The 26,574-nt window shown below is 41.8% G+C and overlaps 1 protein-coding gene across 1 annotated transcript in view; it reads right to left on the bottom strand.

The window, feature by feature from the left end:
• LOC119436170 (cleft lip and palate transmembrane protein 1-like protein) overlaps positions 1-26,486 on the bottom strand; it is a 73,333-nt gene extending 46,847 nt beyond the window's left edge. Inside the window, exons 1-4 of the mRNA XM_037702935.2 lie at positions 26,333-26,486; positions 24,557-24,750; positions 17,970-18,070; positions 13,254-13,470 (exon numbers count right to left, since the gene is read on the bottom strand). Of these exons, the coding sequence (XP_037558863.1) occupies positions 13,254-13,470; positions 17,970-18,070; positions 24,557-24,709 (471 nt within the window). The 5' untranslated portion in view covers positions 24,710-24,750; positions 26,333-26,486. The remainder of the gene's footprint in view (positions 1-13,253; positions 13,471-17,969; positions 18,071-24,556; positions 24,751-26,332) is intronic.
• Positions 26,487-26,574: the final 88 nt, after the last annotated feature.

Genomic DNA, 26,574 nt, shown 5'->3' with positions numbered 1-26,574 from the left:
ATATATATATATATATATATATATATATATATATATATATTTTTTTTTTTTTTCACTGTCGTTGCTATACCTAAGTTTTCTTTTCTTTTCGTGTATACGAAAATGCAATTCAATCACCAACTACTGGACCTCCTCCTGTCTATAGGATTTTGTAATAACTTTATATGTAGTAGTAATAAAATTTGATTCCGATTCTGAAGCTTGTCTCCTGAAATGATGGGTTCACGGCACCTTTTCAAATATTTCTATCTCCCCCCTGCTATTAAAGAACTACCATAAAAACCGGAATATAGGTCGAACTTTTTTTCAAAAAACCATTGTGAAAAGTCGACCCTCGTCTAAATACTGTCACCATTGTGCAACCGGCTGAGTCGCATTTGTTTAAAGGTAAGGGTGTCTTTCGGTACTTTTGCCGTTGAAAAAGATTTTTTTTTCATTTTTAGAATTAGTTGGGGGTCGACCTATATTCTGGTTCGACCCATAGTCCGGTTTTTACGGTAATTTGAAAAATTCTTGCGGTGGAATGCTCGCTAGAGGGCATGTAACAACTTCCAGACAACTTTCAAACATGATGATAAAGCATGCTGACTAGTTTCCTCACTATTTCAGGACACTACAGATGAATAATCACCGGCAAATTTTTCTAGTGTAAAACCGCATTTTTAGAGAATCAGATACCCATAAATAGATTCGAACAGTAGAGCTCAGTACTTTGAAGTATCATGACTTCTCTCTTTTTGATTTCATCCTTTGCTGTTCAATATAGTTTCATAGCTGGTTTACTCTTCATCACCCCTATCTACTATGTTGTTCCTTTACGTACCTCAGTTTAACACCTTTTCCTCGCCACTGTCCACACGTCTGTGAACATAATATTTACTACTTAAGGCTGTTTCACATGGTGCGATTTTGCACTGCGATTTTCGCAGCTGCGATTTTCGCAGATGCGAAATTCGCAACGGCCATTTCACATGGTGCGAGGTCACCAATGCGATTATGCGACGCCCAGGGTTGCTTGCTGCCAGATTTTGTCGCACATGCCGCATAAATTCGTTTAATGTAATGAAAAAGACGTGCGCGTTATAATATAATTGACCTCTCTTTATTAGGACCAAATAATACGTGCTTTTTGTAATTTAAAAGCGCTTCAAAGTTTAGTTTGTTTTGGAGTGCGCAACAGCGGTTTGTGAAGTTCAATACGAGGAGAAATGGCGGACGTAAACAGCTGTTCGCAGGTGGTCGTTCAGCGTTGTGTGCTGTCTCTGTGTGTGTTTTATGCCTGTGTCTTTCTACCTGCGGTTAAACAAATTACAAGAGGACCTATCAACAAGCCCTTATAGCTGTTGTCATCGCATATGCAATATTCGGGATTCGGCGGAGTCGTCATGTCAACGCAGAGACCCTCGCGCTACCCGTGATTAACGTCAGCTTCTGAAAAACGGATGTGTGTGTATTGCTCGTGATTGCGAATTAGTGGTTCCTGCTCCTAGCAATATTCTTGCACCAAACTTAGCAGCAAGCACCAACCCAAAAGCTCACGTCTGCCCCTGAACAAAGCCGCAAATGATCTGTGTGTAATTACTGAACGTGCAATTGAATTTGTGTTGTGAACGTTTATCTTAGCGCCAGCCTGGCTCGTCCGTCTCGGCGCCTGTGCTGAAATTATTCATACAAGTGCTCTCTGAATATTTCGAAAGGCGTAAAAGCCGACACCACATTTTTTTTTAGGAGCTGCAGTCACTTGTGTACGTAGTATCGTATCATTCTGGCAGACATGGGCGTCGTTTATTTTCTCGTCCTGTTTCTTGCGCTGTTAGTGTGCTGTGAATCTGTATCAAGAAGCTTAAGTTAATATGCTGCAGTACTTAGCGCAGCCGCGTAGCCACACGGCTAACATTAAAATACCTTGTTAGGAGTACGTTTGTTTGTTTAATAACAAAATCGAACGCTAAAATTTTGTATTCATGGTGGCAAGTGTAAGGTATGAAGCTATCGAAACTATCCGCTAATGGAATGCGTGTGCTTCTACCTGCTTCAGCACGTTATCCTTAAAGTGAGGCTGAATACCCCTGATAACCAAAAACATATGCAACTGGAGCAGGTGCTATGATTCCTCTCCTGGAAATGAAAGCCAGCATCCCAGTCTGTTAAGCTAGTCATGTACTTAACCTATATTAGACCAATGTTAGAGTATGCTAACTGGAGCCATTTAAAACTGGGTTATTTCACCAAAATAAGAAAGTGCAAGGAAAGTTTCAAGGTACAGTCTAATCTGGTATTCCCGAACCTATTGTATTAGCAAAACTTTATGCCTCCCTGAATTGCCTGCATTAACCCAATGCTGAAAACAGGGGAAGCTGATTCCGTTTCTTGCTGTTGAAAAGCTGCTAGAATCTCAATAACAGACCACTTATGTTCTGAGAGAAAGTGAGGGGCACTGACAATATCTCTAATCTTTTGTATGAGCCTTCACCTTGAACGAAAATGGAATAAAAATATTTACCTTTGCAAGCCTCAGAATCCAAACATTCTCAAAATTTTGAGGAGCCACATGAAATTTTTGAGATACAGACAATAAAAAGGGTGCCTAAGTACAAGTGCACACTGAACACACTTGAGTGGTTGAGTGGCCAGCTGCGAATGCAAAAGCATCCATAGCTGCTACCTCGAGGTAACTGCTAGGTTGCACGTGTGTTTCTCCTATAGCCCATGTACCTGGCAAGCGGAATGGTTATACGTAGTCCTGGGCTTTTTCTTTTTTTTCAATAGGTGGTGGCTAGCTGATTCCATCTGTTTATGTATTTATCATTTGTGTGCATCTTATGTGCATGTGTTTGTGTCATGTTCTGATTGTTATACGTGCAGTGATGCAAGCATCTTTTTTTTTAATATATTGCACTACAGTCATTTATTAAACTTTGTGTTGAAATGTACAAAATGTGGCCACCCAGTAATGGTTAGGACAGACAGCAGGATTGGCAAAAAATATGATGCAGATCCAATGCACTTGCTTGAATCGACATGAGGCGAAGCTTTCACGCAACGGTCAGTTGAACTCTAGAAAACTAACTGCAGTGTTTACAGTTGTCCTTATTTCACCCGATGCAACACGTACTCATAGACAATGTTTGCTTATTCACCGCACAGGTCACACAATGTAATGTATACATAGCACGGTGAACTCACTCAAACGTCGGCTCACTAAGACTTCGAACTAACCGTGAGTCTGAGTTCGTTTCAGCCTGACTGAGTAGAATTTTGGTGAATACGAGTAAGAGCAAGCTCAGTTGAGTAAACTTTTAGTGAATATTGTCATGTGGTAGTCGGGGAAAGCTGATCCAAGTATAATTTTAGTGAATATGAGTCAAAGCAAGCTCGGCAAGTAGATTTTTGGTGAATATGACTCAGTGCAAGCTCACCTGAGTAGAATTTTGATGAATATAAGTCGGAGCAAGCTTGGCTAAGTAGATATTTGGTGAATATGACTCGGTGCAAGCTTGCCTGAGTAGAATCTTTGTGAATATTAGTCAGATCAAGCTCGGCCAAGTACAATTTTGGTGAATATGAGTCAGAGCAAGCTCGGATAAGTAGAATTTTGGTGAATATGACTGAGCAAGCTCGATTGAGTAATGATGGGATATGGTTATACGAGTTTATGCAGTAATACATGTAAGTGCAGACTCATTAGCAACATTGCCTCCATCTTGATGGGCTATACCTACGCCTCATGATGAGTCTGCACACTTTATGAGCTGTGGACATGCAAGACCCACCCACACTTGAAAAGATACTATCATTCATACGAAGGAATGCAACCAGCTGACTTCAGTGCACAATTTTGATCTGCTTTTGTTTAATGAGTTATCTACTGCTTATAAAAACAAGGTGTTCGCCTGCTTTTCGCATTATTGCATGTGTTTTACAGGAAGTAGAGACAGAGAAGCAAGAAAAGGCAAGGATGTTTATGGCTATGTAGTTTCTTAGAGTACTGCAATATGTTACAACCAGCATAAACAAAAGTAATTCGATGCACTGAAGTAAGCGAAATGTGCAATTACCTTTTAATGTGAGGGTTAATACAGATGCAGTAAGGATACAAAGTCTGCAACACACTGAAGGTTTATTGGTTTTTTTATTCAGGAGAAAAATGATGCATCAGAAAAATGAGAAAAAAAACTGTTTAAATATTGCTTCGAAAATAAATTGGCAATACTGCTTATTCCCAGTCAAAGCGTGAAATATGCTATTGTAGAACATTCATTACGATATCCAGTTTGCACGTTCGCTTTGCGTCTCGCAGCGGTAGTAACAGAACCTTGAAATGAGATAATTCATTGGGGAAAATGCGCATGAAAGCCCTAACCAACCGACTGCAACTAAATGGTCGCGCGTATAGCGTGACCTATTGACCACAGCATTTGTCCGTAGTTGCATATTCTTTAAATTGTTCCGTCCGTAAAAGCATACGGCGATAAAACTGTGGCGTTTTCGTATATCGCGAGTTGTCTCCAGAACCAGAAAATTGGGACGACATCCGAAGGCCATGCCTTCCCGTGAGGGACACCTCGTAGTATTTACACACTCGCAGCGCGTGTGAATAACGGAAAATCACGCAAAAGTACGTACTATCAGCACCCGAAGCCAACCTAAAAAACAGCGTCGCCAGATTAGCAACGTAGCGTGTCAACAAACTCGTAGAAATCACAGAACCGAATCTGACCTACGAGTTTTTATCTGCACTGTTCGCGTGTCGGTGCTGATGTTACGTACCGATTGCGTAATCCAAGGCTTCACTCAATTAGTTGCACTGTTCGAGGCTCGTTGATCCAATATTTATAGACAAAAAAGTATCTATAAACGTTGCGTTGAGCGACCGCCGCCATTTTCCAAAACAGACCGCGAAATACCTCTCGGCGCAATTTCGACGGAAAAATCGCAGCGATTGCTGCGACGTTGCGACGCTGCGACCAACCGGTTGGTCGCAGCCGAAAATCGCAGAAACGGCCCTGCGACTGCGATTTTCGTCGCATGCGACGGAAATCGCACTTCCGGTGCGATAATCGCAGTGCAAAATCGCACCATGTGAAACGGCCTTTAGCTACGTAAAATATTTACGCATTTTCTCCCCTGCGAGTTAACGTTTTTCGAAAGTCGCCAACATTTTTACATGTTTTTTCAATGTCCTCTCATGAGAACGCACAACACGAGTTTGTTGTGAAATACGGCTGTCTACCAAAATCTCCTGCATGGTTTGCGAGTGTATTTTCTGGAAGTTTCTACCTAAGAGCTGAGTGCGGCTAATCGTAGTCGGCATGTTCTCTTAAGTGGAACATTATCTACCATTTCTTAGACTGCCGGGTACAAAGTCAAATCGAGATGCACGTTTTGCGAGGTCACCATCAGAGGTGTGTACTGCTCCACGTCGAACTTTAACATTAACTAAAAATTATGTGCGCATTAAACACCGGTACAAACTGACTATGCCATTGTCATGATGATGATAATGAAGACAGCGCGTCTTATTTGAAAAGGAGTACTGGTATACTTCACTAAGTTCATTCTTTCAACTTTCTGGTGTTTTTGCATCTTTAAGTACCTTGATACTATATAATGCTACATTCGCTTTCGTTTACTGATACATAGAAACGAAAAATACATAGCGCAATGTATTGTTTCTAAGCATTGTTTCGTCTGTAGAATGCACACAACTTATTCAGTGCGTAATAAGCAGATCTCGTACGGAAGCTTGGTGAGGGCCAATTACCAACATGTACAAACGAACACATAGCAAAATAACACGCTTACACGTTTATGATTGGACAATAAAGCAGTGCATCATATCAAATGTAAAGGCGGCACGGGAAAAATTGCTGATTGCGCAGCGTACCTGCATTGATCTGATGCAAGTCCAGCAGGCCCCAGAAACTGTTGTGGAATAGCGATATAATAGTAAGAATGTTGAAAAAAATGTTTGTAGGAAATTTGAAGAAAATGATGTCTGCAGACGAGAGATTAGAAATATACAAGTAAACACCTGCAAACTTGCAGCCTATAGAGAAGCTATAATGAGGAATTAACTAGTGTATCGAAGTATCTTTAGATACAAATGTCAAGTATCGTATCGGATACAATTAGTCTGCTAGTATCTTGTATTTATATCATGATACATTTGCAAAGTATCTTTGCAGAGCTCTGGCAAACAGTATGGCCTCTTCTTCTGGGGCTTTAGCTTGAGCGCAGTGAGGGAACTTGACAAACACTGCTTGAACACTGACAGACTAAGATAAAAGCAGAATTGCTGACTGCTCTCACAAAAAGAAGATCAAATAGGGGAACACATTGGACTTACAAACAGCACAGCAAGACAGAGACAAACGGACTGACTCACTGTCATGCTGAAGTGTAGCGAATTAATTGTAGGAGCCTAGAATAAACTGCATTTGGGGCGCCACATGGGAAAATGGCCGCCCTGGGAGTGGCCCAAACATAACTTTTTTTTTTGTTCGGTCACGAGGGTTTCGATAGGAATTTAGGGCGCAGGTTCTTTTCCCAAGCGTACAACCCCTGAAGGAAGCTGAACACCAGGCCTGGGTACACTTGTGCTCATTTGAACCAGTGGGTGCCCGGCGGTGGTGGGAATCGAACCCACCACCTCCCACAGCCGATGTAGGCGCTCTACAACTAGGCCACGGCTGCGGTCGAGGATGTAGTAAAAGCAGCAGAAGAATTCTACATTGATCTGTAAAGTTCCCAGAGCCGCCACGCTACCTTCATTGATAAACAAGATACAGAGGCTCCTTCTATAACTAGCCAGGAAGTTATAAAGGCCTCACAAGACATGACCTGGAGAAAAGCCGCAGGAGATGGAATAACAGTCGATTTAATAAAAGATGGAGGAGATATCATGCTTGAAAAGCTTGTGGCCCTTTATACGCAATGCCTCACGACTTCAAGTGTATCAGAGAGCTGGAAGAATGCCAACATTATACTAATCCATAAGAAGAGAGAAGTTAAAGAATTGAAGAATTATAGACCCTTTAGCTTGCTTTCAGTATTATGAAAAATATTCACCAAGATAATTCCCAGGCTGGTTTCAGGAAGGGATATTCTACCATGGATCATATCCATGTCATCAATCAGGTAATCGAGAAATCTGCGGAGTACAATCAACCTCTCTATATAGCTTTCATAGATTATGAAAAGGCATTTGATTCAGTAGAGATACCAGCAGTCATAAAGGCACTGTGTAATCAACGAGTACAGGAGGCATATGTGAATATCTTCGCAAATATCTAGAAGGATTCCTCAGCTACCTTGGCTCTCCACAAGTAGAAAGTCACCTATCAAGAAAGGGGTCAGGCTAGGAGACACAATCTCTCCAATGCTATTCACTGCATGCTTAGAAGAAGTATTCGAGCTATTAAACTGGGAAGGCTTAGGAGTGAGGATCAACGGCAAATATCTCAGCAACCTTCGGTTAGCAGATGACTTTGGCCTGTTCGAATTCGGGGACGAATTACAACAAATGATTGAGGACCTTAACTGAGGAAGTGTAAGAGTGGGGTTGAAGATTAATTTGCAAAAGACAAAGATGATGTTCAACAGCCTGGCAAGAGAACAAGAATTCAGGATCGCCAGTTAGCCTCTAGAGTCTATAAAGGAGTACATTTATCTAGGTCATTTACTCACAGGAGACCCTGATCACGAGAAGAAAATTTGCCGAAGAATAAAAATGGGTTGGAGAGCATACGGCAGGCACTGCCAAATCTGACTGGGAGCTTACCACTGTCGTTGAAAAGAAAAGTATACAATCATTGCATTCTACCGGTGCTAAAATATGGGGCAGAAACTTGGAGGTTAACAAAGAAGCTCGAGAACAATTTAAGGACCGCACAAAGAGCGATGGAAAGAAAAATGTTAGGCCTAACGTTAAGAGACAGGAAGAGAGCAGTGTGGATCAGAGAGCAAACGGGGATAGCCGATATTCTAATTGACATTAAGAGAAAGAAAATGGAGCTGGGCAGGCCATGTAATGCATATGGTAGATAACCGATGGTCCATTAGAGTTACAGAATGGGTACTAAGAGAATGGAATTGCAGTCGAGGACGGCAGAAAACTATAGGTGGGGTGATGAAATTAGAAAAGTTGCAGGTGGAAATTGGAATCGGCTAGCGCGAGAGAGGGGTAATTGAAGAACACAGGGAGAGGCCTTCGTCCTGCAGTGGACATAAAGATAGGCTGCTGATGATGATGATGAAGGATTGAACTGGAAATTAACTGGGTTTATTTTAGTATACGTTACACAGGTGTATGTGACATTCCACTCTTCTCCAGTGCACCATTGGGTAAGGGCTGTTGCTGGAGGCCTGCTGTCCAAGTTGCTTGCCCAGGCTTCACCATTTTCCTTGCTGGCCCTTCAGCTGTGAGCAAGGCCAAAGTGCGTAGTGGCGCTCTTCTGTTGCTCTGTTTAATATACCACAGTATCCTCCCCTTTGAGGTAAAACACAGACGTGTTTTACACTCCGTATGTTTGCAGGGGCTTTTGGGTATGTGTTGATCTTCGTAACTCTAATCACAGAGATGTCGATGGTGTTGTGGGTTTCAGATCTTGCGTTTCACTGTAGCTTTTGCGGTGTGATCGCTTCCAAAGGTTTGCTTGTGTCTGGTTGTTGTATGATTTTAAATGCGAAGCATTTCTTGGTGAACACTTGTTACTTTGACAGTATCTTATCTTATCTATCTATCTATCTATCTATCTATCTATCTATCTATCTATCTATCTATCTAGCTGCCTATGTCTTGAAGTATAATGCTCAATCCAATGATTGAAGTAGTGCTCTCATGGTCGTTTCGTTAACTTGGTATGTACCAAAATTGGCATACTATGATAAGAGTATATGACGAACATAAATGAAATGTCATGACATGCGTGTCATGTAGGTCATGAAACAGCCGCCTACGTCTTGGTGCTCTCATGGTTGCTTCGTTAACTTGGTAGGTACCAAAATTGGCATAGTATGACAGGAGTGTATGACGAACATAAGTGATAGGTCAGGACATAAATGTCATGACATACGTGTCATGTAGGTCATGACAATGACCCAGCAAAAAAAGATTAACACTCACAAGCCACTGGAATGGGTTCTGATGTGGGTACTAAGTGAAGGAAACGCTAAAGGATGATGGTAGAAGTCATAGTCATGACCATGACTGAGCAAAAATGATGACTCAGCGAAGAAAGATGAACACTCAAAAACCACTGAAATGGGTTCAGACGTGAGCACTAAGTGAAGGAAACACTAAAGGATGGTGGTAGAAGTCAGTCATGACCATGATTTAGCAAAAATGAGAACGACTCAGCGAAAAAAGATTAACACTCAAAAACCAATGAAATGGGTTCGGATATGGTACTAAGCGAAGGAAAAGGCTAAAAGTTGATGGTCGAAGTCATAGTCATGAACATGACTAAGGCTTTCGCCTTAAGGTCTTTTCGATGTAGCAAAAGGGACTCCTGAGGACTTATGACATGAATGTCATTACATGCGTGTCATGTAGGGCATGAAAGAGCCGCCTACGTCTTGGTGGTCTCATGGTCGTTCCGTTAACTTGGTAGGCTCCCCGCACACTGCTTCGCATAACATCGATTCCCACGGGGCATAGAATCTGCCTTTTTTTTCTTTTTGCTTCATTCTTTTCTGTTTGCAAACTTGGCTTCACCGGTTCTTGATTCTTGTCGTTTTCAACTGCTGTCAGGCCGCAACTGTTTTATGTGACATTTCCACATGCTCCTGTCTTGCAGATGTACCTCGTAGGTTCTATTTTCAAGGATGCTGCTAACAGTGCCTTTTGTCCACTTTTTGTTGGTTCTGTAGCCTCTTGCCATCACTGAGTCACCTTTGTAAACACAACGCTCTTCAGAGGGGTTTGTGGGACATCTTCCTCCCCTCTTCCTCATGACGTTTTGCACTGTGAGTCGTAGAACGAATCTCGTGCGGAATTCCTCTCCAGGCATAAGTTAAGCTGGAGTGCAGCCGGTCGTAACGCGAGGTGTTCTGTAGGCAAGCAGAAGGTTATTACATACTATGGCACCCATGGTATTTTCTGCTCCTAGGCTTGAATTGATGGATTTGGTGGTGAAAAAATAGTTCAACTCCATTTCTTTGCATGGAGTCATGAAACTCGCTAGAAGTGAACTAACTGCTGTTGTTGGTTATAACTTTACCTGGAAGCCCATATCTTTCAAGTGCCTACAAAATTCTCAGCTGCGCCGTTTGTTGCTGGATGATTTGGCGATGAAAAAAAATTTTAAATTCCATTCCTTTGCATGAAATCACGAAACTCACTAGAACTGAAATAACTGCCATTGTCGGTTACAACTCCCTCCGGAAGTTTATATCTTGCAAACAGATCGTGAAACATTTTGATGGTTGCTGCTGATGTTGCCGATGACATTTGGGTTACCTCCGGCCATTTAGAGTATGCATCAATAAAAAGCAGGAATGTTCTTTCATGGAACAGTCACACAAAAGCAGCATGAAGGCATTGCCATCCCTTTTTAGGATATTCCCAAGGATTACAGTAGAACCCCACTGTTACGTTTTTCACGGGACCGTAAAAAAAAATGTAAGAGCCGGGAAACAGGAAAAATTGAGAAATGGGAGTAGTGTTGAACTGCACACAATATTATTTTAATTCTTACGTGCGACAAAAAGTAGTTTCGCCCGACAGCCGAAGTATCGATTGCGATGAGCTATACAAAGTAAGAATAGTAGTTTTATTGTCTGTATAAACTTGTAAACATTCGGTTATTAACTAATTAACAAACATGGTGTCAGCGCCCACAGGCAAACATGAACACATCACACTCGATGAGCGCGGACACGCGCAGTTAAGCGCCGCTGCAGAAGCGAGCGAAGTGACCTTCATGCTGTATATCGCTTCAACCCAAACTGAGCGCCGAGAACACGCAGCACGCACAAAGCCACGAGCCGCCGACGCACCTACACTGCGCAGAATCTGCCCCCACGCAGATCGCTTTCAAGATACGGCCCGCGGGACCGCACGCCGCCGCGCAGTATGATGCCAGAGCACAACGCTGCCCGCTATCCCCCCCCTGCTCCCTCACTGGTGCCTCGAGCGCAACGGAAGGAGGTGCGCTTCCTCCCTGCTTTTCTTTCGCGCGCGAGACGCGGTCGTCGGCTCCCCTCTCACGCTTTCACTTGCACATTCAGCATATGGCCGCGCGGCTTCCCTCGCACGCTTTCACTCGCACATACAGCATACGGCGCGCGGCGACGTATGCTGTATGTGCGAGTGAAAGCGTGCGAGGGGAGCCGACGACTGCGTCTCGCGCGCGAAAGAAAGCATACGGCGCGCGGCGACGTCGTTATCGCACTTGGACTTTATACGGAACATCTATGAGCCAAAAACAATTTTAGGGCCGCAACGCGTCATAGACATCATCTTTAGATAGCAAAAGCGGATATCAAAGGCCATACTTTTGCTGGCGGAAACCGAAAATACGTAATCAATGTCGCCCCCAGCACTTTGGGCGGCCAATGCCATCGTCAAGCAACTAAGTCAAGCGACATGAAAAGTCAAAATGGCCGCTCGGGCCGGCGCGGTATGGCAGTTCGCAACGTATGATGCGGGAACGGTCCCACAGTTGCGACGTAACAGCGGGGTTACCAATGCATTGGGTTCTATGGAAGCTGTGCCGGGACCGGCCGAAAACGACGTAACAGCCGGGAAAACGCAGCACCCGGGAACGTAACAGCGGGGTTCTACTGTACATGGTTCATGGATTGATAGAAACTATACTTTTTCGGTGCCTTTCGGCTAGCCTTGCCTTTGCTTTTGCATGACACCTGAAAATGCCCCTTCTTCCCGCACTTATGACAGGTCATGTTCTTGGAATAACATTCATTCTCATCATGACTGCCCTTGTCACATCAACGACAAGACTTTTTCTGCCTTGCAACTGAGTTTTCTCTTTTGGTCCTCTTTTCAGACTTGCCTTTTCACTGCTTTGTCCAAGGCGATTTATGTCCGGCGCATTCTCTCTGCATCTTGTAAACCCCACCCCTTATGTAACACCCCAATAGGGGTTTTTAAGGAAAATAAAGTGAAGTTATGTGATGTAACTCTTTGACGTATTTCATGGCCAGTTCAAGTGGTGTCACAAAGTCTACTGACAACTCAAAGGTCAGTCAAGGTTTCGCCAGAAGCTATTCGAGAATGCTGCCATCTCTTATGCCATCGAGAAATTTGCAGAGTCCCAAAAGTTACATAAGTTCTCAGTTTCACCATGTTCGAAAACACAACAAGACGCAAGGAACACCAACAAACAGATAAGCTTTTTCATGCCGTCTGTTATATAAGCCTGTCATACAATTTTAGTTTAATCAACTGCTATGTAGACACAAGCAGTGTAAGGATGTTTCATGTGTGCGAATCACCTCAGGAGACACAGGGAGCGTGCAGAAAGTGCGACTTGCGCAACTGGTTTTATAGCGATGTCTTTTCCAATGTGATTCCTTTTCCCACTTCATCAGTGGTCAGAGAGACACTTGGCCCGCGTTATTATAATGGGATCAGCAGGCCACGAACTGTGGATAATAAAAGTTGCATGCAATCGAGCGAAAGGCATTGCTACAAAATCGCAGCGTCGGCTTTACTCAAGACAAGGCAATGGTGTGCATCTGCACCTGAACGAGTATACTAGGGCACGGCACTTATAGGGAGAATTGTGCAACGCAGACACAAAAAGCATACATCTATATTGCAGACAAGTTATATTGTCCTGGCTTCAACAGCTCCTGAGAAAGAAGACTGTGCCGTTAATCAAAATTGCTTTAGAATATTTTGGTTGAAAACTTAAATGCTGGGGCTTTTCATTCCAAAACCAAGATCTGATTATGAGGCATGCCATAGTGGGGGATAAAAATTTTGACCACCTCAGGTTCACCTAAATCTAAGCACCTAAATCTAAGCACACAAGCACTTTTGCACTCACCGCAGATTAGCTCCAAATAGGCAGCAGAGGCACTGTATGCACTCAGCAGTGCGGAAAACCATGCACAGCCACTGCCGGGCTAGAGGAGAAGATGCGCACTCACCTGCCCCCCTAACACGCTCTTGATCATCTTAACTTGCTGAAATTGATACTGACATTTTAAGTACTAAAGCCTTACAAACAAATATGTATAACCATGGGAATGCAAGCAAGCCATAACATAGCGCTGATACTTACTGGTGTATCCGACTTGAAGGATTTGATGAGCTGGACTTCCTCTTCAGTTGGAACCAAGTAGCGAGTAAGAGGGTTGCTACTTATGCTGACAGTTGAGGCGCTCATTACTTGTTCTAGTGACTTCACAGACTCCCTTTTTTTGCGCTCCAACAGCAGTACATAAGCATCCAATGTTCCATTCCTTAAAGTCTTGCGTGGGAGCGTCAGATTGATGTCTCTGCCCAATTAGAAAGAAAGCATTTTTTTTTAGTAAAGTAGTAGTAGTCAACATGGAAATGTATGTTGCTAGGAAAGATAACAAAACCACAATGTGCATGCAGTAGGCAAACTTGACACCAGGATATATTTGTGCTCTCTCCTTTAAGAAATATAAGTACTACCGGAAAAGCAGGTGCTCTTGCTTACCAGTATAAACTGTTGTGACTAGCCTGTCCTTACCCTGCCATGTGTATTTTTGTAGTAGTTTTATATCCTGAATGTTTTGATTTCGTGCCTTTTCGTCCTTTACCCATGTATATAAGCAGTTGCCTTGAATAAATTTTGTTTACTTATGAGTACAGAGCATTTCCTGTGTTTTTAATTGTTCTTCCATCTATTCCTATTGCATTGCTGGCAACTGCTCTGCCCCGGCACTGCTTTTTGGATTCAGCAGATAAAGATAAAAGGATGGGTGTGCATCACGGGAGGTAGACAAACATGACAGGTAGGAACACAGAACAAAGGCAACAGTGGTCCACACATAATGAACAGCACCTCGTCTATGATGAGCAAGAAACATTGCTCACATATAGCTAAAAAATCAAAAGTTGCTTCTTCTCCTCAGATTTAATCATGGATAATGTTCCCACACATGTGTAGCCATTTTCATTTATTGCTTCCAAAATACAGCTAGCATGAACCCGACTTCCTTTTTGTAAACACTAGCAGCTTACCTAGAAGTCACCATCTGCACTGGTTCATGAGTAGCACGAAATCTTTGCAACACCTTTTTGGCAGCTTTTGGAAAGCAAGTTAACAGCATATTGGATGACAACAGAGTTATCATTGTCTACAGATAGTTTGATGATTTCTTGGCCCTAAGCTAAGTGTCAGAAGAAGGAGGAAGCTGCAAGGATGTAATAATTACTGCCTTCAACACATGCAGCAAAGAGTTTGTCTTCCCTTGGTAATTACTGCAACAGAATCAGATACCTTGTCTTGGTTTTGTCGTTTAGTAATGGCCATACCTGTTTCAGGTAGGAAACCTGATCAAAGAAGCAGTTCTTTAGCTACAACTCGGGACATCCCAAAACTGAGAAAAGACAATGGGCTATCATGGCAATCACTTATGTCATTAAAAGGTATTGTGAAAAACAAGCCCAGTCTCAAGACAAAGATAGTGAAGTTTCAAGAAAGAGGATATCCTAGAACCCTCCTAACAGCCATATGTGAAAGCATTTAGCAACTGTTCAGGAGAGAGCGCTAGATCAGCAACACAGCTGCAGCTGATGACCACAGGAATAAGTACTTAGCACTCATCCTATATATTCGTGGCATAAGCCATCACCTGAAGAAAATAACAGCAGCAGCCAGAGTGCAAGTCATTTGTTCCGAACTGCACAAAGCATATTTGATGTGCCGCCAGGACAATGAAGACTGCGAGTCAACAAAATGCACAAAATAACCCAAGACCAAGTATAGTAAACCACAAAAGTTTACAGACCACAGTCACAGAAAACGTTCAATTCCCAAGCAGCCTGTAGCAGTAGCCAGTAAAACTGTATACGACAATGTTGTTAGCATATTCTAGTCGAGGCCCGAAATGTAAATACCAGGCTGCATTGTGAGGCTGCAGAGATATTCAGCTTTTCGTAATGAACGAACTGGGAGGTGCCTAAATGATTGTGCAAAAGAACATGTAGCATCCAAAAAAGCAAATTTCTTCAGGACATCTAGAGCACCACTGTCAACAGTGCTAATGCAGTGCAGACTTTTCCTCAGATTCATATTTTAGCCATTCACAAGGCCCAGCTTTGGCAGAAGCATTGGCAGTATAAAACATGGCAAAGCGCACATGAGCATCCTACTTATGACATTACAGCAGTGGCGCACCAACAGGGGTGGGGGGAGGGGTTAGAAGCATTAAAACCATTACACATAATTATTTTGGTGCTCTATCCATGCTATTACTGACATTCCTGAGTTTTCCCACTCCACCAGTCATAAGTGACCTCCTCAGACACTGCCACTACTCCCTGCTGCTACGACAGTTTAGGTAAGAGCTTCAATGGATGACAACTTGCCAGTGGCGCACCGACGGGGGGGGGGATTCGGGGGTTGTAACCCCCCCCTGAGGCCGACTTAACCCCCCCTTTTTTTTAACCCCTTTTCTTTCCTTACGCATTTGAGTGCTGCAACTAACATGTAAGACGCGAAATCATCTGCACACTCGCAAAAAGTGCATTTTTTTTACAATTTCCCGTGAAGAAATCGAAATTAGTGCTGTTTAGATGGTATTGGCAAACTGTCAACCCCCCCCCCCCCCCCCCCCTGGCAGAGATCCTGGGTGCGCTACTGCCACTTGCACTGCTCTGCAGACCAACTTCTTTGCCCTATCAAGCTCTTTCAAGACTGATTAAAACGCTGAAGAAATAAACATCAGCACCATCCTTGGTGTCATTAATATTAGAATTATTAGGCATTTTATTTCCTGTTAGATTCCTCTGGCTAAAGCAAGTAAATTGCATGTTATGCAAAGGGAGTGCTCCCCCCCTCCCCCTCGCCCTGGCAGAAGATCCTGGGTGCGCTACTGCATTGCAGAGAATAGAAAGCAATTTTTGCAACAAAGCCACTGCCTCACTACTGGTCAACAGTGACAAGTGTACTTTACAAGCATTTGTACTTTATAAATTTTTAGTTGTTTCCTTTGCGTACGGACTACTCCACAATGTACCTCAGTTCATGCCATCGCTATGTTGTGTGTTTTCTTAGTGATGTTATGCAGTCGAACCTCAAGGTTAAGCAAAATATGCAATATAACCAACTTTTTTTAATTTCCCCGATCTTAGTTTTCAGTGATGGGTACTGACAGTCAATAAGCATTGTTTTTGCATAGTCATATTACTCATGCTCCTGACATTACCCCTATCTATGTAATCCCCCCCCCCACACACACACAATGCTCCGATGCTGGAGCCTGTGAGGCAACGTTAATAAATAAATAAACAAGTATTTCTTCCCATGATTTACTGAAGTAGTCTTGCTGTAGAGTTTCAATTTAACGAAGTCCACATGCATTACATGTGTGGATCTGCAGCTTTTGTTAAAAGCAAAGGAGAAGATAAACATCATTTGACAGTGAATTACAAGTGAAAAGATGTGAATATTCCCTTTCACGTGTAAAACCTGCGAACAAATGGCAGAAAGCATTGGCCATCGAGCAGAGGACAGAATGCCCACTTCACCATATTTTGTGTTAGTATGAAAACTATGTTGAGTGTATACACCTTTCGTGCTCAAAGTCTTGCAAATGCATCTTGTCAATGACAAAGGGAATCCGTGTTGTCTCAGTGTCACCTTGTTTTGTCATTATTGCAAGTCAGCATTGCAAACAATGTTCTAGTGATATTGGCCTTGCAACTCATTACACCACTGTAAACAAACGAAATGGCAGCCTAGCATTTGTAGGCCATAATGATGATACCATACATGTGCACGCATAGTTCCTGGTGACGGCAGCTATTAGCAGCAGGTGCAGCCTGCACGTAACCTTTGCTCTTAACGTGATCTCTACTGCACGTCCCGTTACTTTGGAACCTATAATTATTGGTCAAATTTCTTGCGGGATTCTATTATACACTCTTACTGACAAGTTACTATCCACCAGAACTGTTCTAGAAACCTGTGAAGTAATTTTTATTAATGAAACAAAACACCTCAAGTTCATAAAATTCACTAACAGTTTCTCACTGCAACATTATATTGACAGTATACTTCAGTTGTATTCTGCTGTATCAACCAAGTCTTATCGGTGACAGCTGCCTTTGCCATACCAAGAGCTGTTTGAAGACCTGTTCCATGCAGCCACTACAGATAGTCATACAACAGCTCAGATGGTGAAATCACAGGCAGGTGTTAAAGCACCAAGTACACAATGAGTATTGTAAACGCAGGTTGAACATGGCAGAATAATTATTTTTCTTATCGCTCATCAGCGATTCTCTAAATCCCATTAGGCCGAGGTGTAAGTGCCAAAATGACAGAATTAATTGCCCAGCATCTACCTCACAATAGTTTTGAGAAGCTTGCCGTTCTTGAGCGATTTTGGCATTTCAGACAATGAAAGATTGCCATTTGCACAACTGATGACATGTTTATAAAATCGAGGCAAGCAAAAGACAGATTGAATAAAATGACACTAGAAAATTCACAGTGCAATGTACAGTCCTATATGAATGAAAGCTATGCACACGTATACCCCAGACTGTAGAGCTTTCAGTGCCAACATCTTGCCGTTTTCCGCAGATCGTAGACTGTTTGGGTTGTGGTCATTTCTTATAATGTCACATGTTAATGGCACATTTCTTGTGACAGGATACATGAGCAGCTACGCAAATTTGTGAAAATTTTTCATGAAATAAAGGAAAATCCACGAGTATTCAGAGGTAACCTCTGTTTTTGAGAATCGCAATACGCATGCACTAACTCCTATAACGTGTTGCACATGCATCAACTTACCTTTCTTGAAGTTCAGAAATGTCAAACTCGTCTTCAGACCACACTACATGTAAATCACTTGCTCTTCTGACATGTTTTGCAGTCGTTACACAGAAAAAGAACTACAGGAGAACAAAAGGTAGCAATCAGACACTGAAAGGCATGCCATTTCTCAAAATTCATGTAAACTACATGACAATACAAAGTTTGCAAGAAAATGAGGGAAGGACACCAACTCTGCAACTGGGTTTCTTATGCTTTTTATGATGGTAAAAGAAGGTGCATGTCTTCTGAAACTAAAGCAGTGAGTTATTACACAACAAATGGCTCACATAGAACAAAATTTTGCAAGCTGGATTATGATGTGCACTAAATTCCACAATATTTTACGACTTTAGTACTGAGACTTAAATGACACAGGATGTACATGACTTTCCATCATTGACACAGTAGAGTTTGAACATTTGGCTATGCATGAGCAAAAATGCTGGAAAAGTTATCTACTTGTTCTCATTGCTATTCTTTCCAGAAAATGTCTGCTTCACTGAATTTACAACCAAGCCGCCTACCATTTACAGTATAGACCACTTATAACGTAACCGCTTATAGTGCAGGACCGGATATAATACGGTCTTTTCAGACTCTCGTTAATTTTCCCATAGCACTCTACGTATACGTGAATCGCCTATAGTGCAGTATTTGTGGCCTCAAGCCACAAATACCGTATTTACTTGTATATTCGCAACTTACATTATAAGCGGTCTGTGTAGACCGCTCATAACGTAATTCGCCGGAGTCGCAAATATCCGCACTATAAGCGGTACCGCACTGTAACCAAAACAACTATTTTATTGCAATAATGGACACTCCAGGCGCATTTCTGCCGTCGCTGCCACCGTGCTTTAGGTTCCGTATTCGCTTACTAAATAAATTAACAAGCACGGTGTCACGCGCGCACAAGCAAACAAGAACACATTTCGCTCGTTGACCACGGAAACGAACTGTCAAAACGCTCGAGTGATGAAGCGCGGCAAGCGAATTGACTTTCGTGCTATCATGCCTCTCGCTTCAACGCGACCTATAGGCGACGAAAACACAGCGCGCGGCGGACTTTCCTTGTCGCAGATTGCTTTCAAGATAGGGCCAAGGCGATCGTATCGCCAAAGTGGATCGTCGCAGATTACGTCCTGCTTTGGTCCACTGAAACCGTTCCGCATCGCTTTGCTGGCGAAAATCCTCTCCTCCAGTTTGAGCCAGTCCCTAATGCAAGTTTCGGATTCTCCGAACGCCCATGATGCGGCACGATTTTCGTCCGTCTCCACACACATGATCACTTTCCTTTTAAATGCGGCATCCTGGTGAACTCGGTACTTCACGCTGATAGAGCAGACGCAGAGAACGTGAAGACAGACGATAGACTATTGCCTAAGCACGTGTACTGCAGCACATGGATGAAGCTACGGTAGCTAGGCTCAAGAGTAGCTAGGCTCGACGTGCGTGCAAGGTGGCCATTTTTAAATGCCGACGGCTACTATATGGTAATGCAGATTTAGGGTCATACTCTATTCTAATGCGCACGCAATTTATGGACCTGTTTTAATGGAAAAAAGTGCGCGTTATATTCGAGTAAATACGGTATTTGTGGCTTGAGGGGAGCATTTGCCATCTAGGTTGACTGCCGAACTTCCAGGCAGCCGCACTGTAACCGGTATTTCGTGTCCCGCAACTGCACTATAAGCGATACGCGTATACATAGAGTGCTATGGGAAAATTAACGGGAGTCTGAGAAGACCGTATTATATCCGGTCCTGCACTATAAGCAGTTATGTTATAAGTGGTCTATACTGTAGTTTGATCAATTATTAGGGGTGTGAAAATATTTTATTTTAATTCAAACAACAAATCAAATACTGAGTTAAATATTGAAATACCAACAGGCAGTTTTCAACCTTCTTAACACCTGTAGAATTTATTTAAGTACTCTAAATGGCAGTGTGAACATTACATAGGAAGGGATGACAATCAGGTGAGACAAAAGTATTGCAGTTTAAACTAGTACAAGTAAATAACAAAGAAAAACCAAGGGATACATAGCAAATATGTACATTAGGTGGCACAAGCAGGTTCAAAAAACATTCAACAACAATAAAGAATGAAATCAGAATGGTGCCGCGATACAAAAAGCACATATAAAAGTATGCACACAAGAAAGTAATCTACTCAACACTGTCTCTAGTCAACAAGGTTAATAGCTCAAATTGAAAAGCAGATGAACCGGTTAGCGTGACAATTTCGGAAGGTAGTGTGTTCCATTATTTTATAGATAAAACAAGTGGTGAATTTTGATATTTGTTAGTTCGGGCAAAAATTGGTTGAACATTAAAAGCATGGTCGCTATGGCCTGGAATGTGATGCGCTGGATGAATGTTAGTGTGAGCGAATGATAGATTATTGTGATAAAGGCTGTGAAAGAAAGAGAGGCGGGTAAGTTTTCTTTGTACGGCAAACGATGTCAGACCAACTTTTTTTTAAATGGACACGCTTTGGTTCAAGTGAGTATTGGGAGTGATAAATCGTGCCGATTTTTTCTGTACTGATTCAAGCAGGCTCATAACGTTTTAATGATGAGGGTGCCATATGCTGAGGCGTATTCCAATAATGGATTGATTAATGAGTTGCACACACATAGTCTTGTATCTGTATTTACGAGATATGTTGCTTTAAAATACCAATTTTTTCAAAGTTTTAGAAGTAATATGCTTTATGTGATTATTCCAGCTTAGATCAAAGTTAAAGCGTACACCCAGGTATTAAACGAAGAAACTCATTCAATATTGGCCCCATTTATTGTGTGCTTGTTAACAGATTTATTCGAAGCCAAAGTGAATTTTAGATGCTTAATCTTCTGCACACAATAATTTCCATCTGTCACGCATTACATCATTATTAGATCGAATTATAAAGCAAGGACATCTGAATAGCTAGTTATTGGCCTATAGATGACACAATCGTCAGCATACAGCTGCACTGATGAAGGTATGTTGAATGTGACAGCATTCATATAGATTAACCCCTTAACTGCCGATGACGAGATAACTCATTGTGAATTTTCGGCAATTTTTGCACATGTGTATGTGTTCAGTTTCTTGTAATTTTGACACGAAAATAATGCACAATGACTTACAGCAAATGTTCTTTGCACTTCTAGAAAATTTTTCAGAATTTGTCACAGCAGTTAAGGGGTTAAAAAGAGAAACGGTCCAAGTAGGGACCCTTGGGCTAATCCAGATTTCACTCGTGAACGGTTTGAGATGTAGTTATTTAGCTTAATTGAATGGAATCTGTTAGTTTTAAATGTTTCGAACTGATGCCGCCAGCGCCAAGGCTGGTCTTATTAGTCAGTCTGTCAATAGCTCGTGCTACTCCGTGTGCAAATCGTTACTTCACACTGTTTAGAAATATGCTTGTAGTTTTCTCAGCCTATGGAAGTGCTAGTTCGAGGAGTGGCCTATCTGAACGCTCGCTTTTTCTTGTATAAGCATCTTTTTACATTGCCAGTAAACCAGGATTCATTAATTTTGTAACCGATTGTTAGTTTCAATATGCAGGTGATTTCTATCTCTTTTAGCCCTTTTAGCCCCCCCCCCTCCCCTTGTCACGAAATAAACACCAGTTTTTTTCAGTCAAGCGGTCCTTGAAGTCAGCTTGCAAAGCTGCTGTGAAACCAGATAATAGTTGTTCCTTTTGCCAACGTCAGTATGTGTGTAGTTAAGAATACACTTTTTAACTTTTGTTTTGTTAGCAAGTGGCAATGAAAGATACCAATGCACAACCTTGTGGTCACTAATCTCTTTTAGTATGTGAGTTCTGGCAAGATCAGGGTGATTTGTTAACATGAAGTCTAACACGTCTTTGCCATGTATAGGTTCTCGCACGAGCTGAGTAAGTTATGAAAATGAAGTGTCTGGAGGAAGTGGAGGCATTCTGGTTGATTATGGTTAGATGCCACAGATGAAGTACACAAATCGATTGCTTGATAATTTAGGCCCCCACCGATGATCAGTAGAATGTTGGGACACTTGGCCGTAATCTGGTAAATCATGTTGTGGAAAAAATCTTAATTCAGGATGGCTGTCAGGTGGACGATGACATGCTCCAATGATGCATTTCGTATAAGCGAAGTGAGCAGAAACCCACATTATTTCAAAAGGTGATTTAATTGTTGCTATAGATGGGTTATACTCTTCCTTTACCGCTATGATACACCGCTGCCTCCAGAACCAGATGTCTTTATAAAAGACTACAAAAGATGGATGAAGAGCAAGTTCACTGTTGGAAATGTCATCTGAAAGCCAGGTTTCAGTCTCCAAGATGATGTCAACTGAACATGTGTGAATAAGTGAGTTAAACGCATCTATTTTTCTATAAATGCTGCAGAAATTTTCCAAAAGCAGTGATATTGGATTTGTGGCGTCAGCACTGTTTCCTGATCGTGCGTTGTCATTTAGCAGAGGGCTCTTTCATTCTAGCAACTGGAGCGACTATATTTCGAAAATAGTGCTTGAATTTCATACACAGGCTTAAAGTTGAGCTTTCTGGAAACAGTAAAAGGCATCCACAGTTGGGAAACGCATGGAGGAATAAGGTGGGCAGTCATCACATGCTAGTACACTTTCAACAGTATGGCATTATTAAAAATAATGAAGCCCTGTGTTGCCTAAGGAAAGAAATTACAAACTAGCTGCAATTCTCAATTTTGCCATATGCAGGTTGTGCATTCCAGTGGTGGCAACGGTATAAAAAGAAAAAAATGAATGATGGTGGTTTTGGCATATATATATATATATTTAACCCAGATGACAAGTGGTGCTCTTCACTTGATCAAACACACCGGCAAACCACAGCAAATTGTTTTCCCCAGATAACACCGACTATCTTTTCTCCATGCAAGCTTGAAATATTTAAGGATCTCCAAATAAACTGCACATTTGATCCGCCATTTCACTTGAATGAAGCAGCTAGGCATGCTATTTCAGTGCCAGTGGCCATGAGATATCTGTTGACTTACCGAAGTTCAACCAATTCAGGACAGAACAAGGAAAACAAGCGAATGTTAAGCTTCTCTGAAAGCAGGTTTAGTATTTGAGAACTCTATTTGATTCCATTTTAATAATTGCTATTCGCACACCCTTATCAATTGTTTCTTAGTGCTAAGCTCACAATGCCGCTATAAAAGGCACAGAGTTCACAAGTAGTTAAGTTTCCACTAAAGATGATTATGTTTTGTTTTCTTCTAAAAATTTCAATCCAAGTTCCTTACACCTCACCTTGTGGGATTTAGACTCACAAAACTGCACAAAGTAAGATTCATAGATTTATCGGCCATATAATTGAAGTTTATATTCACTTACTAATTAAATTAGCAAGCAAGTTGTCACACGCGCACAGACAAACATGAACAGATCTCATTTGATGACCGCAAACACACACCGTTACAACAATTGCGTGATGAAAAGTGCAAACAGAGGGGAGTGAATGCTTCTGCCACCTGTCCCTTCAATGTGCCTCTGAAACATGAGATCAGGCGACCTCCAGCCCTAGACCCGCATGAAGACTGCACACATGCAGCCACCAGCCATTTTGGCTTGCCCACCATTTGCCCCCGGCGGAAATTACCTCCAAGATAGGGCACGGGCAGCGCACGACCAGGCTAGTGAAAGGAGACACGCGTTCACCTTTTGTATAATTTTCTGTTTTATTCTTCTGTAAGTTATTGCCAACTTGTATAGGTTACAGCAACATAGTCTAATCTGCAACAAAATCATCTAATTCAAAAAGATGTTTGTCCTGTTTATAATGCAACATATGGGTCACCAAGTGCGAATATTTTTGAAAAGTCCCGGATAATCAGCATACGTAAATATAGCTATCAGTTAAGTGTAAAATTTTAACTAGAGATGCAGAAAATGTATGCAATTTGAAAAATCTGGGGCCACTTACAGAAAATTATATTTCGTTACCCAACAAGACATGGAAGCTTTAGGTTGTAGGTACACCTCGTATTCCAGCAAACAGTGTCTGTGCTTTACACTGCCTTTATTATTACTAATCTTGTTATTTTTTTTTTAAATATCGCAAGCAATGTGAAATGTATACCTCATCTTGATTATCACATGTAAACAATACTTTAAGCCTGAATTTTATATTTTGCCCGGTAATTCGTAAAGTTACATGCTGCACTTTTCATAGCAGGCTGTAGTATTTTTTTTTTTTTTTTGAGAGCTTGTGCATAAACTTAAATATTTATATGGAATTCCATGTAACCTAAAATTCTATTCGAAATAAAAAAAAAAGATAATAGCAACAACAAATTTTGTTATCATGGCAAAAAATGTGCAGCAGGGCATTTGTATAAGTTTTCTGGAATTCAATAGTTGCTGACAACCTTTGTCTTCATGCTGCCACACACACACATAGCATTACAGGCTTTAGAGGGCAAGGGCAATCAACAGCTTGCTTTGTACAGTGTACATGGTGGTGCTGAGGCAAGAGAAATGTATACAGTTTGGAAACATGGCCATAGAAAAGATGGATCTTGCTAGCCTTACTTGAAATCGTGATTCACTGCTCCATGTAGGTCTGATGCAAATCTCATTTTTAGCGCAGCGCTTTGGGTAGTACAATGTGTACAGTGTCCACATGGAGTGCAGTATGTAGGCCAAAAATACCCCGCTCAAGCCTAGTGTCCATGAAAATCTCATGCTTGTAGGTTCTTGTTCCACTATCTTCTGAATAAATTATGCTGTAAAAAAGAAAAAGATGGAATAAAAGACACACAAAACATGACTATGCATGTACAACCTCTAGCACACTAGTCTACAGTGTGGGAACGGTGTGCTCCCAACTGCTTGCAAACCTGCTGGTGGCTACTTGATTGAAGCAACTTACATCTTACTGACCACTGCCTACGCCGTTTGCTGCGTGGTAAATATTATTGCTATGGCGGGTGATCGTTCATGTGTGGCAATGACGCGTGCTTTGTTTCACACGTTTGTAACTGCTGTGGCTTGCCTGGACAAAGGTGGAGCCACTGAGGGTAACCGTGCTAGCCACAGCTAAGCAAGCAGTGAGAGTAGCCATGGCCTGTTGCCAATCTGGCTGCGAATGTCCAAAGTACACTTGTGTGCGCAACTCGCACGCTCTCGACAAATGTGCTGGGGTCTGTATGGCACCAACTTTGTCTGCAAATGAGAGCTTCTAGTTACAGGAAAAGAATATTGGCACAGTCCACTAAACAGCGTGTTGCAATGATTAAGGTAGTACCAAAATCCTTAGCTTTGCTTCTGAGGAAAAAAGCGTGCTGGAATTTTAAGCCATTCTAACCTTTCTTAAACTTACATTAGTTTTGAATCATTCATTTTTCACTAGTGCGGCAAAATTCTTTGCCCAGCGTAAAGTTCAAGATTTAGATTAAATGCTTGCAGTGAACTAGAACAGTCATTGTGATGAGTGGAATTGATAACTGAACAGTTGCAGAAGACAAAATTCGACCAAATAGTGAATAACAACTGGCTGAATGCTTTATTTGAAGCCATTCCATTGTAAGCTTTTCATTGTTTTACAAGACAGCATGCAGGCATTATAATAATGGGCATGTATATGTGTGTACAAACACACAAAGCTGGTAATTGGTAATAACAATTAATGGTGTATATGTGAACTCGAGCAAAAATTTCAACTAATGTTTGCAAAAGCAGATTGACTGCATTCACTTCATCTCAGCTTTGGCAGCTAGTACAACTTCTTTCAGTTCATATTCCTCAGTTTTCCTTCTTCAATACGAAACGAAACGCCTTCTTATTTTCTTCTTCCAATTGTTTGCAAACACACTCTTTTCAATGTCCTTGCAGCACGAGTTAACTAAAAGAACGGCTGAACGCTTCGTTTAACAAATGAGTGACGAAAGGAATGAAAGTAACATGCCAATTAAGGAATAAAAACACGCAATGAGCTTACGAAACTGATGAAGCAGAACAGTAGTCACTACAGTCCTTCGTCGAGGAAAAGCCTGACTTAACGCACAATTCATATTGCATATCCACCACGTCACACCACGAAATGTCCGAGCAGTTCAAAATACACTACACTTTCGCGCCGAGAGTGCATAGCATCGCAGAGGCTGAAGAGAATTTGCTACACAAGCAATATCGTAGCTATGCAGGTTGTAGCTCGACATTCAAAACCATATAAAGGAAAGCAGGAATTGCAGCAACAGTACACGCACCATACCCTTTTTCAGCAGCTTTTACGAGAAACCTAAACAACGCTTCAGAACTGACTGTTAGCAACAGAATCATACATACTACATCTGCTACACTACATACCTATAAGTCAGTAGTGGCAACTATTTCATTTATTTGTAGCACCAATTACAGATAATACCGGCGCCGGCTGCACCGCTTTGTTGTACTAATGGTTGAACACGTTCGAAACAACTGGCAGCGGGGAAACAATTTTGTGCGACGCCATTTTTCCGTGTCGGTCATCGCTCGAACAAACTAGACCATTATATTAAATTTTGTTAGAATACACCTAACTTTACTAACAATTTACTTAACTTAATAAA

Source organism: Dermacentor silvarum, chromosome 1 (genome assembly GCF_013339745.2).
Source record: "Dermacentor silvarum isolate Dsil-2018 chromosome 1, BIME_Dsil_1.4, whole genome shotgun sequence".
In the NCBI taxonomy this organism is placed as follows: domain Eukaryota; kingdom Metazoa; phylum Arthropoda; class Arachnida; order Ixodida; family Ixodidae; genus Dermacentor; species Dermacentor silvarum.
Note: the sequence above shows the minus strand (reverse complement) of the source record. Positions and strands in the feature narration are given on the sequence as shown.